Source organism: Thermothelomyces thermophilus, chromosome 7 (assembly GCF_000226095.1).
Source record: "Thermothelomyces thermophilus ATCC 42464 chromosome 7, complete sequence".
NCBI classification, from domain to species: domain Eukaryota; kingdom Fungi; phylum Ascomycota; class Sordariomycetes; order Sordariales; family Chaetomiaceae; genus Thermothelomyces; species Thermothelomyces thermophilus.
The window spans coordinates 3,293,555-3,311,600 of record NC_016478.1 but is presented as its reverse complement, the minus strand read 5'-3'; the positions used below and the strand labels follow the sequence as shown (position 1 = coordinate 3,311,600).

At 37.0% G+C, this 18,046-nt stretch overlaps 1 protein-coding gene across 1 annotated transcript; it reads left to right on the top strand.

Moving 5' to 3' along the window:
* The first annotated feature begins 437 nt into the window (after positions 1-437).
* MYCTH_2312927 (uncharacterized protein) lies at positions 438-1,055 on the top strand. The gene has a single exon (XM_003667224.1). The coding sequence runs from the start codon at positions 596-598 to the stop codon at positions 827-829; it is 234 nt and encodes a 77-aa protein (XP_003667272.1). The 5' UTR covers positions 438-595; the 3' UTR covers positions 830-1,055.
* The last annotated feature ends 16,991 nt before the right edge of the window (positions 1,056-18,046 follow it).

Below are 18,046 nucleotides of genomic sequence, written 5' to 3'. Positions count from 1 at the left end.
TGCACAGATTTGTGCAGATTCTCGCACCTTTGTGCCATTTGTGCAGTGTTATGCAGCGAATACCCCTCCAAACCGGCACTTGGGATTCCGCAGCCTCAGCGAAGCATTCGGCCCCGCAGGTTGCCCTCCGGAGCTACAATGATCCAATCACCAACAACACCACAGTTGCATCGTCGGACCCATGTGAGGTCAAGAGAGGACGGGTGAATTGTCAAAGGTGCCGTACACTGCTGCGTATGGATGGGGTTGCCGTTGCCCAAAAGCGGCCGGGAACTGGGCGCGATGGGTAGCGACCAAAGGGGAGGAGAAGCATTTGCCAGAGACTGGACTTCCAAGTCTGGTGCGCGGAGTATTGCAGGGGTGCTCCGGAGATCTTAGAGAGCGAGGAATCTACGTAGGTATATATATATAAAAAGCAAAAGCCGCCCCAAGTTCTAGTTTTCTTCCTGCTCTCCCAAGGGAGCTCGTCACCAACTTCATCCCTTCTCTTCTTCGCCCTTCTGCCTGTTTTTGAATTCCATTCCCTCTCCTGCAGCGGGCTAGCACCACGGGGACCAAGCCTAAAGGTTATTAGTTACTCGCTACGCTATCCTCCATGGCCGACCACAGCCCTCCTCCCTCTTCCGCGGCCCCGTCCGGGCCATCGGGCCCGTTAGGGGGCTTCGGCTTCCCAATCTCGGGCCCTGCCGCCACGCTCGGCGCCCTGCCGGCTTCGGTACCGTATTATCCTTACCTGCTAGCCGCCGGGCTGGCCGTGCTGTTTCTCTTCTGGCACCAGCCTCTATCGTCGTCGTCGACGTCCAAGTTCCCACATTATCGGAAGCTATAGAGCTTCCAAGCGTATTAGCCACACGTTTGCCACAGCTATATAAGGCTGTTCAACGCATTAGCTAGTCCCTTTGTCTATAAATACCACTCGTTTTGTCTCCTTTGTAGATAGCTTGAACAAGGCACTCTTTCCTTCGTACAGCTACCTACTATAGACACTACTTTCAATGCTCTAGGAAGCTTATCACTACATTTAGTAGTTATAAGCCCGGTGCCTTAACTACTCCTCTGCCGACGTATCTTTAATATTAGTAGTAGCTTCCTCTATTACGAACTCTCTTACCCTGCTTTAATATACTTTTAACGATGCTTCTGTCTATTATATCTGAGATCCTAGTTAAGACTTCTATATACCTTATAGGGCCTAGTTCCTAGAACTTGTAGTATATCGAACTATAGTTATAGGCTAAATTTATTGGTATATAGGGATTTGTTAACCCTAATAGCGACTACGAGCTAGATCTAGAAGTTCTATAGCGCCTAACCTATAAGTAAGCTAGAGATAACCTTATCCTAGCTTCTTAGGAATAACTTATAGAAGGATTATTACCTTTAATATCTATAGATTTGATACCTTCTAATATAGCCGTTATAGCTAAATTTATATAATTATAAGACTTCTTTTATAAAGATATCATATATACTATAGACATTAGTAAGCGGATAAGATAGCTATAATATTAGCTAGTATATATTATAGATCCTAAACTTTATAAAGCTATAAAAGTATATAAGAAGAAGGATATTAACCTTATTAGGGGGATTATCTAGGCGCTTTACTCTATACTTATACTATCTATCGTAATACTTTATATAATAGTTATAATATAATATATAGCTAGTCTTGACATAGCTAAGCGTTTAGGAGTTAATCTATAGCACTAGATTTATAACTTTAATATCGCCTTCTAGTAAGCTATCTAATACGATATCCTAGAAGTATAGGGTATATAAAGACTTTATACCTTTCTTAATGCTATCGCTATACGTATCTTGCTAACCTAGGTAGTAAATAAGAGGATAGAAATCAAGCTTGCTAATAGTATAGGATAGCTACTTCTAGAGCTTAATACCCTTATTATAATAGCCAAGATCTTAATTAATAACGATATATAACCTAGAGTCTCTCGGAAGTATAGAATCTTCTTGATAACTTATATACTAACACTTCCTATAGCTTAGAAGAGCGGTAAGGAGAGAGGTAGAGACTCGTATAAAGACTCTTATAGCGGTTAATAGCGTAATACGAGATATCCCTATAAGCGTCTAAGATATCTATAGGATCTAGTAGACTATTATATGCTTAAGTAAGCTATCTATAGTAATAAGTAACGCTTATACCTTTCTAATAAGGAGTATAAGAGGATTTGCTAGGAGCTCGATAAGCTAAAGTAGGCTAGACTAAAAAATTAACTTATTACTAAGTAGGGGGGAGCTATCCTATTTTAGGTAGTTAGGGGTAAGATACCCTAGTTCCCTTAATATATTAATTATTAGCCCTTAGCTACTTAGCAAGCTCTTGACTTATTATAAGGCATTTAATATAATCGCTTTACGATACTATCCTCTTTTAGAAAGCACTCTACTAGACTTATATAGTATAACCTACTTAGTTAACATGTCACAGATAAGCACATAGACGGCCCGGCAGGCTACAGCTAGGACGCGGGACATTCCGACAGCCAATCACTTAACGGACCAATCAGAAGATTATCACTACCAAGACTAAGGTCTTCACTAGTAATAATAACATATTACCGTCAACAACACGGAATCACGGAGCAAAAGGAGAAATGGTACTAGTGATAACTATTAAAGAAGGACAGATAATTATATATATATAGCTAGCTAGTTACTTATTATAATAGACTCTAGGAGTTTACTAATAATAGTAACCTATAATCATAGTACTTATACTAAGCATTGCTAACTACTATAAGAGATAACTCTAGTGTTATTATAAACCCTTTAGCTTTACCGAATCCCTTAGACAACCTATACATTTGTCTTGCTTAATTTACCTTCGTCTAAACCCTTTTAGAAGAAGTCTAAGCTAGGTTCGTTATACGTTACTATCACTCCCTTTGTTCTATTATAGTTTAGGACAAAGGTAATTTCGACCTTGACATCGATATAGCTACTAACGTTACGGCCGAATAGCTGCTTGCCTAGCTTAGTTAACTCTAGTAGTAGATTTAAGAGTTAGACTAGAGAGATAAGGTTGCTTAAGCTTAGATTAAGGAACTCGAGAATAGCGAAAAGTACTTATAGAAGCTAGTTAATAAGGCTTATACCAAAATTAAGGCACTTAAAGGCGCCAAAGTAAGCTATATTAAGATTAAACTACCTAGTAAATATAGAAGAACTAAAGAGGATCTTATAAGATTCCTAACAAACCTCTAATCCTACTTCTGGCTTAATGACAATAAGTTTCCGGACGATAAAGCTAAAGTCCTCTATATAGCTACAAGACTAGAGGGCAAGGCATTTAGATAGTTTGAGCCTATATAGAACGACTATCTTACTAAGGAAGACAAAGACGACTAAGACATGTTTATATAGGTAGTCTTTTGATCTTACGACCGTTTTGAAGAAGAGCTTTAGAAGGTTTTTAGTAATAAAGATAAGAAGATTTATATATAAGAAAGACTTACTAGTCTTTAATAGACTAAGTTAGTAGCCTCTTATGCTATATAGTTTAGATAAAATATACTTAAGTCTTAGCTTAATAATAAGGTATTAATATAACTATTCTATAATAGCTTAAAGGAAAAGGTTAAAAATAAGCTATATAAGTATAACCAGCCTAAGACCTTAGATAAATATATTATATAGGCTATTAGAATCGATAATTAACTCTATATATAAGAGTAATAGAAACGAGGTCGAATAAATAGAACTATAGTTAAGGCTAACGACAAGAAAAAACAAATATATATTAGCACCTTATATAGAATATATCCTAAAGCTATAGATATAGATATAACATAGAAGTAGGACTAAAAGAAGACGACTAAAGACAAGTCTAATATTATCTACTATAATTATAGAAAGAAAGGGCATTATAAGCGAGAATATTAAAGCCTAAAGAAAGAGTAGAAAACGGTCCCTAGAAAGGAAATTACGGCTATCGATAAAAATACTAAGGATGTTATCGAAGTAGCGGCTATAAGCTACAAAGATAGGGATAGTAATACAGATAGTCTCGGATATAATAGCGATAGTAAAGACAAACAAGCACCGTACTCCGAACTAGTTACGGTAGACCTAGAGATAGGTCTTGCTAAATAGGATACGGTAGGAGAGTATATACCACTAATTTCGATTCTCCTAGCCCTAAGGTAGTGAGGTTTTATAGTTATATAGAGGTAGGATAGATTGTAGACGACTGATACCTAAGGAATCGAAAGACCTAGACCTAATAGGAACAAATCGAATAGTATTATAATGAAGTTTTCTGGCTTAATACGGAACTACGCGAATAGGATAGACGCTTAATTTGACTTACCTAGTAGAGCGATAAGATAAGAGACGAGATAAGGGAACTCTAACGTATCGTAGAAACTATTAAAGGGGAATAGCCTATGATATACGATAGGCCTGATAGCTATACCGAGCATTTTAATGATTAGTAACTTAGCTATAATATATAGAACCCTAAATACTAGTTTATATATATAAACCGCGGAAAAAATAAACGTATGTGGGAAAACTACTAGAAGAAACACTCTTACCTTAGTATTGGAGTACCTATAGTCTATATATAGTAAGAAGGATTTAGAAAAGAATTCTAATACCTTCTAGGCAACGCTATATAACTATACCCGCGACACGAGGTATATATATAAGTGCCCTAGTTCTAATATATATTATATAAATGCCGATACCACTTTCGCGACAAATTCGAAAACAATTACTAGCCAACCTGATAAGGAAATAAGAATAGAAGCCTCCGCCTTGTGAAATAGGTCTATGATATAGGAAATAGAGCGGCCGAATTGCTCTAGAAGATCGAAGCCCGCGATCTAGAAGGCATTATAGTAGTACCAAAACGAGCCTAGCCTAGGCACTGTAGAATAGGACGAGATATATAAGACTCGTGCCGGAGTAACGACTGCCTCTACCACACGGACGAAAAGAAATCGCAGATCTAGGAGCTTTAGATAAAGCTATAGCACGTATAATGAAAAGTAGAACGGACCTAATAGTAGGAAGATATAAGCACTTAATGGCTTATGAAAATAAGCACGATTAACGAAGCTACTATTAGCTGAACAACCGAAGAGGTTAGCACTAACCTAAGAAATAGGTCAGGGCCCTTCGAGGGGCTTAAAAACTATTAACACCTATATAGTGGTAAGTAGTAGTATAGTATAGGAGGAATTAGCATAAGAAACTACTATATCGAGACCTCCTAGCAAAAACATAGGAAATCGCTATAATCTTTAAACAATAGTAGCAAGACAAGCGACTATTGATAATAGCATAATAGAGATAGCACGAAATGCTTATACTAATAGATAGTAGAGTAGAGATAAACCTAATTTCGCCGACGCTTATAAATTAGCTATAGATACCCTAGAGAATGAAGCGGAAGTATAGCATAGTTAAAGGGCTATTTCCGATATAATAGGTATATAGGGAGACTAAACCAATTGACATCACTATAGCAAGGAAGACTATAATAGTTATATTTAGCATCGTAGATATAGGTAATAATAAAGATATAATATTAGGGTTACCATAGTATAAAGATTATAACCTAGATATTAGCTAGAAGAATAGTAGCTACCTATAACCCCAAACGGAGTCGTATTCGACTAGTAAGATAGGGAGTATATAAGGATCGTAAGCGGACGATGCTTAAGGGAAGGCATATCCTACGGATCTACCGTAAGAGACAGACAGTAGTAGGTAGACTATTATAGACTCTAGAAGAAGTAGCATAACGACACTGACATTACGATAGGAGGAACGAGCTAAACTGCCGATAGCTATTCTCTCCGTTAACGAATACGGAGCACTATAACTAGAGTAGTAGGTTAAGATAGGAGAAATCGCTAATATCGCTATAGATAGAACCAAGTTCGTATATTATTGGAAAGTCAAGAGACGAGATAAGACTAGGGAAGTATCGAAGGAATATAAAGAATACCTAGCATTCGAACCGAAGTATCTAGAAGGACTACTAGAGCATGGCCTATAGGATTACGAGATCAAACTTAAGGAAGGAGCATGACTAAAGTTCTTTAAGATTTATTATATAAGCTAGACATAGAACAAAGAACTTAAGCGATATTTAGAGGAGAACCTTCGAAGAGGATATATTTGCCTGTTAATATCGCTAGTAAGCTACCTAATCTTATTTGTACCTAAGAAAGATAGAAAGCTATAGTTATATATTGACTATCGGTAACTTAACGAATAGACCGTGAAAAACCGATACCTATTACTACTAATCTTATAACTCTAAGATTAGTTAGTAGGAGCCTAATATTTTATACGTCTTAACTTACTATTGGCCTATAACTATATACGGATCAAAGAAGGCAACAAGTAGAAAACGGCCTTTAGGATACCCTATAGCCACTACAAGTACCTTATCATGCCATTTAGACTAACAAATACGCTAATAACGTTCTAAGCCCTAATTAATCAAGCTATCTAACCCTTTCTTGACAAATTTATAGTATATTATCTCGATAATATACTTATCTTCTCTAAAACAATAGACAAACACTAGAAGTACGTAAAAGCAATACTAGACGCGTTATATATATACAAGCTATTAGTTAACAAGAAAAAGAGCGAATTCTACATTAGAAAAACAATATTTTTAGGATATAAAATATCCCTAGGACAAATCCGGATAGAACCCTTAAAGGTTAAAGCTATTAAGGATTAGCTATAACCGACGTTAGTCATAGAAGTACGAAGTTTCATCAGGTTTATAAACTTCTACTAGATATTCATTAGGAACTTTAGAGCGATCGTACGACCTTTATACGAACTTACTAAGAAGAACGCTAAATTCTAATAGGAAGAGTAATACGAGCAAGCATTTATATAGATCTATGACGCCATTACTAAAGATCTAGTACTAATACTACTAGACCCTAAGAAGCTATTTAAGGTAGAAACGGACGCTTTAGACTACGCTATCGGAGGACAATTAGGATAACAAGACAAACAAGGGAAGCTACATCCTATAGCCTTCTTTTTAAAGAAGCTTAATGGACTATATCTTAATTATCCGATCTATGACAAGGAACTACTTATAATTGTCAAAGCTTTTAAAGAATAGTAACTATACCTTAGTAGTACGATCAAACTAGTATAAGTATATATAGATTATAAGAATTTATAGTACTTTATAACGACAAAGGAGCTTAACAGACGACAAATATAATAGGTAGAATTTCTTATAGAATTTAATTTTAAGATCTGCTATAAGAAGGGCAAAGAGAATATATAAGCAGACGCCTTAAGCCAATAAATAGATTATACAGAAGGATAAATAGAAATAACGCTACCATTATTTAAGGAACAAATAGACAGAATACTACATTATAAAACGTAGACACCTGTAGAAGATGATCTACTTGACTCGTTCCTAGAATGTTACGTAATCTTTCGAGAAGAAAGGATTAACAAGGCACGGTATCAAGTAACACCTGGACTAGTGGTACCTAACGGAGTAGAAGAAAAAGATAGGAAACTCTGGTACCGAGGCAAAGCATATATCTACGATAGGGATCAATAGCTACGAATGATTCGAGAACTCTACGAATTGAAACTCGGAGGATATAAAGGAGTTACAAAGACTGTTACACAAGTCAAGAAATATTATAACTTTCTATAGCTAACGATATAAGTTAAGGAAGTTATATAGAGCTATAACATCTATAATCGAAGTAAAACGGCACGATATAAGCTATATAGGCTACTTTAGCCATTGCTAACAGCTAACAAACTATAGAGTTTAGTTATAATAGACTTTATTACGAAACTGCTAGAATCTAAGGACACGGCCATAGGGGTAATCTATAATAGTATTCTTACTATAGTAGATTACCTAACTAAATAGGTATACTTCTTTCCCTACAAGGAGTCCTAGATAGCTAAACAGCTAGTAGACGTAATCTATCGGTAAGTCGTATTAGTGTACGCTTAGCCATAGGAATAGATCACCGATAGAGACACCAAGTTCGTATTAAAGTTCTAGCAAGCGTTAATATAACGATTAGGCGTTAACAGCAAGCTATCAACGGCATATTACCTATAGACTAATAGACAAATAGAGCGACTAAACCAAGTTATTAAGTAGTACCTCTATTCTTACGTTAACTATTAGCAAGACGACTAGGTCATGCTATTACTAATAGTATAACTTGCTTATAATATAACGCTAACGGAAATAACTAAAGTTATACCGTTCTTTACAAACTATAGATATAAAGTAGACCTTAGGCAAGGACTAGAGGTTATAGTGCCGAGAGTAATAATCAAAGTAAAACAAATATATATACTATATAAGAAGCTTAAAAATAAACTTAAGTTTATTAGAACTAGAATTAAGAACTACTATAACAAATATAGGCTCAAGGGACCTTACCTAGAGAAGGGAGACAAAGTCTACCTAATCATACGAAACTTACAAACTAAACGACTAAGTACAAAGCTAGACTTTAAGAAGGTTAGACCCTTCATTATCAAGGAATAAATTTCGACATCTAACTACCGACTATCGTTACCATCATCTATACAATTACGGACAGATGTTTTTCATATTTCACTTCTCGAACTAGCGCCGAAGAATGTTAAAATTACTATAAACATCGAAGTAGAGGACAAAGAGGAAGAATAGGATATCAAAGAAATTCTAGATTTACGTATCATTAATAGGGAACTATAGTATCTGGTTAAATAGCTTGATTTTAGACTAGAGGATAACTTATAGAAACTAGTTAAGAATTTAAATTACCCTAAGAAACTAGAATAGTTCTACCAGTAGAACCCGGATCAACCAAAGGAAAACCTAGGACAGAACTAAAGATAGCGCCCTAGTCGATAGCATTGATGGTATCATTAATCTATAATAAGGGTATAGTAGGCGCCTCTTGCCGCTTAACCTTCTCTAACTTGTCTAAGGTCGACAGACTATATACTACTATATTAGTACCTTTCTCTACTAAAAACTCCTTCCATTAACGAAGACGCCGGAGCTATATAAGCTTTTCGGATAACTCGTGCTAGGCTTTTTCTAGACGGCATTAGGATTTATCTAGCTTAAGTTTGGCACGACATTTAGCATCCTTAATACGACATTACTCCTAGAGAATACAATCTACTAGAACGAACATTAGGAATCACATTTAAAAAAAAAAAGGAGACGTGCTTATAGGAAGAAAGCGGTATACTAGAGCTATCGTAAGAACGACCTCGACGAACGTAGGCTTCGTAATACTTCGTACGCGTGATTATTTTATAGACGAGGCCTTATAACGCGTACCAAGAGCAAGGTATAACGATAAAACCGTTCTTAGCAATGTTCTAAGCAAGGGAAGCACGGTAACGTATAGAATATAACTTCCGTTTCTCTATTAGCATTTTGTCAATATAGTAACCATAATATGGAAATAAGAAGAATGTAGTACTTATAAGCAAAGGGTTATTAGCGCTATTTAAAACGGCCTAAGAGGGCTTTCGGGTCGAAAGCCTTAAAGGAGGGGCATCGTGTTACGGATAAGCATATAGACGGCCTAGCAGGTTGTAGCCAGGACGCGAGACATTCCGATAGCTAATCACTTAATAGACTAATCAGAAGATTATTACTACTAAGACTAAGGTCTTTATTAGTAATAATAACATATTACCGTCGATAACACAGAATTACGGAGCGAAAGGAGAAATGGTACTAGTAATAACTATTAAAGAAGGATAGATAATTATATATATATAGCTAGCTAGTCACTTGTTATAGTAGACTCTAGGAGTTTACTAGTAATAGTAACCTATAATCATAGTACTTATACCAAGTATCGCTAACTACTATAAGAGACAACTCTAGTGTTGTTATAAACCCTTTAGCTTCACCGAATCCCTTAGACAACCTGTACGCTTGTCCTGCTTGATTTACCTTCGTCTGAACCCTTTTAGAAGAAGTCTAAGCTAGGTTTATCATATAACGACAAGAAGTTTCTTTTACTTAGGACATTTATTAAGGTAAAAGATCCTAAGTTCGTTAAAGTAGGTATAATAACCTTTCCTATTAGTAAAAGAGGTACTTAGGTAATTGAGAACATTCTAGATAGACTATATAAATCGCGTATTAAGAACCTAACGCTTAAAGATATCGTTATTATTAAAGGATTCTATATTAATATCATCTCGGAAGCTCTATTACTTAAAGTAAGCGCTTAGTACTATAGCTTAGATTGCTTATTACGTTTTAGAATACTAGAAAATAACGTTATCCTTTATAAGTTAGAACGTAAGTATAATCTTACCTTCCTCGAATATAAGCCATTTTCCTATTACTTAAGCTTCCTGGACTATATCTTAATTAGTAAAGTAAGTATTATAAACGTTCGTATGTCCTTATAGAACGTATTTATTATATATAGTAGAAGGTCCTAGATATGAGCGTTACCTACCGTAAGAGAGAACACCGAGGATCTTTAGCATTTAAGAGCTAGCTACCTCGGACTAGAAGCATTAAAAGCACTTATTAATAACGCTAGAAACATCCGTATCAAGGGGACAATATATATTAAGTACAAGAGCTATACTCGTACTTATATAAGCAAGGTCATCTTGTCATAGATAAGCATATAGGCGGCCTGGCAGGCTATAGCTAGGACACGAGACATTCCGACAGCCAATCACTCGACGGACCAATTAGAAGATTATCACCGCCAAGACTAAGGTCTTCACTGGTGATAATAACATATCACCGTTAACAACGTAGAATCACGAAGTAAAAGGAGAAGTGGTACTAGTAATAACTATTAAAGAAGGACAGACCATTATATATATATAGCTAGCTAGTCACTCGTTATAGTAGACTCTAGGAGTTTACTAGTAGTAATAATTATAATCACAGTACTTATACCAAGCATTACTAATTATTATAAGAGACAACTCTAAGTATTATTATAAACCCTTTAGCTTTACCAAATCCCTTAGACGACCTACCTACTTGTCCCGCTTTACCTACCTCTATCTAGACCCTTTTAGAAGAAGTCTAAGTTAGGTTCGTCACACGTTGTTACCACTCCTTTTGTTCTATCATGGTTCAGAACGGAGGTAACTTCGACCTTGATATCGATATAGCTACTAACGTTACGGCCGAATAGCTGCTTACTCAGCTTGGTTAACTCTAGCAGCGAATTTAGGAGTTAGACCAGAGAGACAAGGCTACTTAAGCTCAAATCAAGGAACTCGAGAACCGCGAAAAGTACTTATAGAAGTTAGTTAACGAGGCCTATGCCAAAATCGAGACGCTTAAGACCGCCAAAGCAAGCCACATCAAGATCGAACTACCTAGCAAATATAGAGGAACCAAGGAGGATCTTATAGGATTCCTAACAAACCTCCGATCCTACTTCTGGCTTAATAATAACAAGTTTCTAGATGACAAAGCTAAAGTCCTTTATATAGCTATAAGACTAGAGGGCAAGGCATTTAGATAGTTTAAGCCTATATAGAACGATTATCTCATTGAGGAAGACGAAGATGATCAAGACATGCTTACGTAGGCAGTCTTCTAATCTTATAACCGTTTTGAAGAAGAGCTTTGGAAGGTTTTTGGCGATAAAGACGAGAAGATTTATATATAAGAAAGACTTACTAATCTCTAATAGACCAAGTTAGTAGCCTCCTATACTATATAGTTTAGATAGGACATACTTAAGTTATAGCTTAACGACGAGGCGTTAATATAACTATTCTATAATAGCTTAAAGGAAAAGGTTAAAGACGAGCTATATAAGTACAACCGGCCTAAGACCCTAGACAAATACATCGTATAGGCCATTAGAATCGATAATCGACTCTATATACAAGAATAGCAGAAACGAGGTCAAATGAACAGAACTATAGTTAAGACTAACGATAAGAAAAAGCGAGTATACGTTAGTACCTTACATAGGACGCATCCTAGAGCTATAGATATAGACGTAGTATAAAAGCAAGACTAGAAGAAGACAACCAAAGACAAGTCCAATGTTACCTACTATAACTATAGAAAGAAAGGGCACTATAAGCAAGAATGCTAGAGCCTAAAGAAAGAATAGAAACTAACCCCTAGAAAGGAAATTATAACTATCGACAAAACTACCAAGGACATTATCGAAGTAGCGGCTACAAGCTACAAAGACAAGGGCAGTAATACAGACAGTCTCGGACACGATAGCGATAGTAAAGACGAACAAGCACCGTACTCCGAACTAGTCACTATGGACCTAGAGACAGGTCTTGCCAAATAGGACATGGCAGGAGAATATGTACCGCTAGTTTCGATTCTCTTAGTCTTAAGGTAGTAGGGTTTCATAGTTACATAGAGGCGGGATAGATCGTAGACAATCAATACCTAAGGAATTAAAAGACCTAGACCTAATGTTCTATTCCTCTAGGAACGAATCGAATAGTACTATAATGAAGTTTTTCGGCTTAATACGGAACTACACGAATAGGATAGACGCTTGATTTAACTTGCCTAGTAGAGCGATAGAATAAGGGACAAGATAAGGGAACTCTAATATATTATAGAAACTATTAAAGGAGAATAGCCTATAATATATAATAGGCCTAATAGCTATATCAAGTATCTTAATGGCTAGTAACTTAGCAATAACGTATAGAACCTAGAATACTAGTTTATATATACGAACTGTGGAAAAGATAAACGTATGTAGGAAAGCTACTAGAAGAAACACTCCTATGTTAGTACTAGAGTATCTATAGTCTATATATAATAGGAAGGATTTAGGAAAGAATTCTAATACCTCCCAGGTAACGCTATACGACTATACCCTTGACACAAGGCATATGCGCAAGTGCCCTAGTTCTAGTGTGTAGCACACGAATGCCGATATCACTTCCACGATAAATTTGAAAACAATCACTGGCCGACCTGACAAGGAAATGAGGACAGAAGTTTACACCCTATGGAATGGGTCTACAATGTAGGAAACAGAGCGGCCGAATTGCTCTAGAAGATCGAAGCCCGCAATTTAGAAGGCATTACGATAGTTCTAAGACGAGCCTAGCCTAGGTACTATGGAACCGGATGAGACATATAGGACTCGTACTAGAGCAACGATTGCCTCTATTATATAGATGAAAAGAAATTGCGAATTCGGGAGCTTTAGATAAAGCTATAGCACGTACAATGGAAAGTAGAACGGACCTAATGGTAGAAAGCTATAAGCACCAAATGGCTTACGGAAATGAGTACGATCGATAAAGCTACTATTAGCTAAACAACCGAAGAGGTTAGTACTAACCTAGGAAATGGGTTAAGGCCCTTTGAGGGGCCTAGAAACTATTAACGCCTATGTAGTAGCAAGTAGTAGCGTAGTATAGGAAGGACTAGCATAAGAGACTACTATATTAAGACCTCCCGGCAGAAATATAGGAAATCGCTACAATCTTTAGACGACGGTAGTAAGATAAGCGATTGTAAATAATAGCATAGTAGAAACAGCACGAAATGCTTATACTAGTAGATAGTAAAGTAGAGATAAATCTGATTTCGCCGACACTTATAAATCAGCTACAGATACCCTAGAGAATAAAGTAGAAGTATAGTATAGTCAAAGGGCCATTTCCGATGTAATAGGTATATAGGGAGACTAAACCAATTGACATTATTATAGCAAGGAAGACTATAGTAGTCGTATTTAGCATTGTAGATATAGGTAACGATAAAGATATAATATTAGGGTTACTATAGTATAAAGATTATAACCCGGACATTAATTAGAAGAATAGTAACTACCTATAACCCCGAATGGAGTCGTATTTGACTAACGAGATAGGGAGTATATAAGGATCGCGAGCAGACGATACTTAGGGAAAGGCATGTCCTACAGATCTACCGCAAGAGACGGATAGTAGCAGGCAGACTACTACAGACTCTGGAAGAGGCAGTATAACGATATTAATATCGCGATAGGAGGAACGAGCTAAATTGCCGATAGCTGTTCTCTCTATTAACGAATACAGAGCACTATAATTAAAGTAGTAGGTTAAGACAGGAGAAATCGCTAGCATCGCTATAGACAGAACTAAGTTTATATACTATTAGAAAACCGAGAGGCGAGATAAGACTAGGGAAGTACCGAAGGAATACAAAGGACACCTAGCATTCGAACCGAAACATCTAGAAGAACTACTAGAACACGGCTTATAGGATTACAAGATCAAGCTTAAGGAAGGAGCATAACTAAAGTTCTTTAAGATTTACTATATGAGCTAGATATAGAACGAAGAACTTAAGTGATATTTAGAGGAGAACCTTTAAAGAGGATATATCTGCCTGTCGACATCGCTAGTAGGCTACCTAATCCTGTTTATGCCTAAGAAAGACGGAAAGCTATGGTTATATATCGACTATTAGTAACTTAACAAATAGACCGTAAAAAACCGATACCTGTTACTACTAATCTCACGGCTCCGAGATTAGTTAGCAGGAGCCTAATATTTTACGTGTCTTGACTTGCTATCGGCCTATAACTATATATAGATTAAAGAAGGCAACAAGTAGAAAATAGCCTTTAGGACACCTTATAGCCACTATAAGTACCTTATTATACTATTCGGACTTATAAACGCACTAGCAACGTTCTAAGCCCTAATTAATCAAGCTATCCGACCCTTTCTCGACAAATTTACGGTATATTATCTCGATAATATACTTATCTTCTCTAAGACAATAGACAAACACCAGAAGTACGTAAAAGCAGTACTAGACACGCTACACGCGTACAAGCTATTAGTTAACAAGGAAAAGAGCAAATTCCATGTTAGGAAAATAGTCTTTTTAGGATACGAAATATCCCTAGAACAAATCCGGATAAAGCCTTTAAAGGTTAAAGCTATTAAGAATTGGCTACGACCGACGTTAGTTACGGAAGTATAAAGTTTCATCAGATTTACAAACTTTTACTAGATGTTTATTAGGAACTTTAGAGCGATCGTACGACCTTTGTACAAACTTACTAAGAAGAATACTAAATTCTAATAGGAAGAACAACACGAGCAAGCATTTATATAGATTCGTGACGCCATTACTAAAGATCTAGTACTAGTATTGCTAGACCTTAAGAAGCTATTTGAGGTAGAAACGGACGCTTTAGACTACGCTATCGGAGGATAATTAGGACAACGAGACAGATAAGGGAAGCTATATCCTATAGCCTTCTTTTTAAAGAAACTTGATAGACTACGTCTTAATTATCTAATCTATGACAAGGAACTACTTATAATTATTAAAGCTTTCAAGGAATGGTAGCTATACCTTAATGGCACGATTAAACTAATATAAGTATATACAGATTACAAGAATTTGTAATACTTCACAACGACAAAGGAGCTTAACGGACGACAAATACGACAGGCAGAATTCCTCGTAGAATTTAACTTTGAGATCTGCTACAAGAAGGGTAAAGAAAACGTACAAGCGGACGCTTTAAGCCAACGAACAGATCATATAGAAGGATAAACAGAAATAATACCACCATTGTTCAAGGAATGTATAGACGGAACGCTATATCACGAAACGTAGATACCTATAGAAGATAATCTACTTGACTCGTTCCTAGAATGCTATACAATCTTTCGAGAAGAAAGGATTAACGAGACATAGTATTAAGTAGCACCCGGACTACTAGTACCTAACAGAGTAGAAGAAAGAGATAGGAAACTTTAGTACTAAGGCAAAGCGTATATCCATAATAAAGATTAATAGCTATAGATGATTTGAGAACTCTACGAGTCGAAACTCAGAGGATATAAAGGAGTTATAAAGACTGTCATATAAGTCAAGAAACACTATGACTTTCTACAGTTAACGGCACGAGTTAAGGAAGTCATATATGACAAACCCAACTTAGACTTCTTCTAAAAGGGTCCAGACGGAGGTGGATTAAGCGTGACGAGTAGGCAGGTCGTCTGAGGGATTTGGTGAAGCCAAAGGGTTTATAACAACACTAGAGTTGTCTCTTACAGTAATTAGCAATGCTTGGTATAAGTACTGTGATTGTAATTGTTACCACTAGTAAACTCCCAGAGTCCACCATAACGAGTGACTATCTATATGTATATATACTCCTTCTGACCGCTTATAGCCCTCTTCGGTCCTGTCCCTAGATTGCCTTTAGTAGCTAGCTATCCTCTGCTATCTTTCCCCTTTTGGTAATTGTTTATCTGTAGTAGCCTGCGCTCCCTAGCGATCCGTGTCAGCCTCGCTTCGTGCCCTTCTTGATTGGTGACTTATTCAGCCCTCTACGCCCCACCGGGTCGCGGTATATGGTTGGCTTGTGATACGATGCCCCCTCTTTAGGGCTTTCGACCCGAAAGCTTCTCATGACTTGTTTCAAATACCACCTATATCCCCTTTTCTTAATAGGTAATGTCCTTCTTCCGCTAACTTCCTTTTGTTATGGCTGATCGTATTCCTAGGAATCGTCGTGATCTTAAACGTAAACGACACGCTATTACGATTAAGATTAAGCGAGAGGGTTACGAAGTCGCCATGCCTTGTAAGCGTTATTAGAATACGAAGCTATAAAAGCGTTATATGATGATAGAGGGTTTGAACAAGTGTCAAAACTGTGTTCGTATAGGCAAGAAGTGTAGTGGTTCGAATGTTATAGATATCTGTAGGTTCCTTGTTGTTTTCCTTTATAGTCTTAGGTTACTGACTATCTTAGTCCTTTCGAATTTGTCGGAGCAAGAGAAGGTTTCGAAAGAGATTGCTGAGACCGAAGCGCTGCTTACTCAGATGCTAAGCCGTTTAAGTCGATTACGTCGTTTATAGCAATCCCTATACGATCGTGGTACCGAAGTTTTTCGTCGTAGCGTAGCTCGTCTAGAAGAAGAGGAAGAACTAGATACTCTTCTGCCGATATCAGAGACGTAGACCTTTACAGGTTAGGCTTAGGCGTTAGGTACTTTTGACGTGCTTGATTGGGAGTCGATTAGGTTAGATCCTAGTCTTAATTCTGGCAGGTTCCCTTCTTTTTCTGTCGGGGAATAGGCTTTGGAGCCAGTTCTTATGGCTAGTTAGGATTCTGCCGGTGGAACTGCTCTAGCTTCTTAGGGCAATTTAGGTTCTTGACTAGTTCCTATGAGTTGTCTTCTAGTCTAAAATCAAGCCATTTGACCAGGTACTATAGTTCTCCGCTGATAATACGTAAATCTAGAATTTCTTCGACGTCCTATTCTTCTTCCTCGTCTTCTGCTTCGATGTATGTGGCAACCTTGGCGTTTTTCGGTGCTGGTTCGAGAAGCGAAATATAGAAAACATCTGTCCGTAGTCATATAGATGATAGTAACGATAGTCGGTAGTTAGATGTCGAAATTCGTTCTTTGATAACAAAGGGTCTGACCTTTTTAAAGTCTAGCTTCGCGTTTAGTTGTTTGGTTCGTAAGTTCTGTGCGATTAGGTAGACTTTGTCTCCCCTCTCTAGGCAAGGTCCCTCGAGCCTGTGTTTGTTATAGTAATTCTTTATTCTGGTTTTGATAAACTCGAGTTCTTTTTTGAGCTTTTCATATAGTATATACATTTGTTCTGCTTTGACTGCTGCTCTTGGTACTGTGACCTCTAGTCCTTGCCTAAGGTCTACTTTATATCTATAGTTCGTGAAGAATGGTGTGACTTTGGTCGTTTCTATTAGTGTCGTATTATAGGCAAGTTATGCTGTTGGCAATAGTATGACCTAGTCGTTTTGCTAGTAGTTGATGTAAGAGCAAAGGTATTGCTTAATAACTTGGTTTAGTTGCTCCGTTTGTCTGTCGGTCTGTAGGTGATATGCCGTTAATAGCTTGCTGTTGATGCCTAATCGTTGTATTAACGCTTGCTAGAACTTTGATACGAACTTGGTGTCTCTATTAGTGATCTATTCTTGCAGCTAAGCATGTACTAATGTAACTTGCTAATAGATTATGTCTACTAGCTGTTTAGCTATCTAGGACTCCTTGTAGGGAAAGA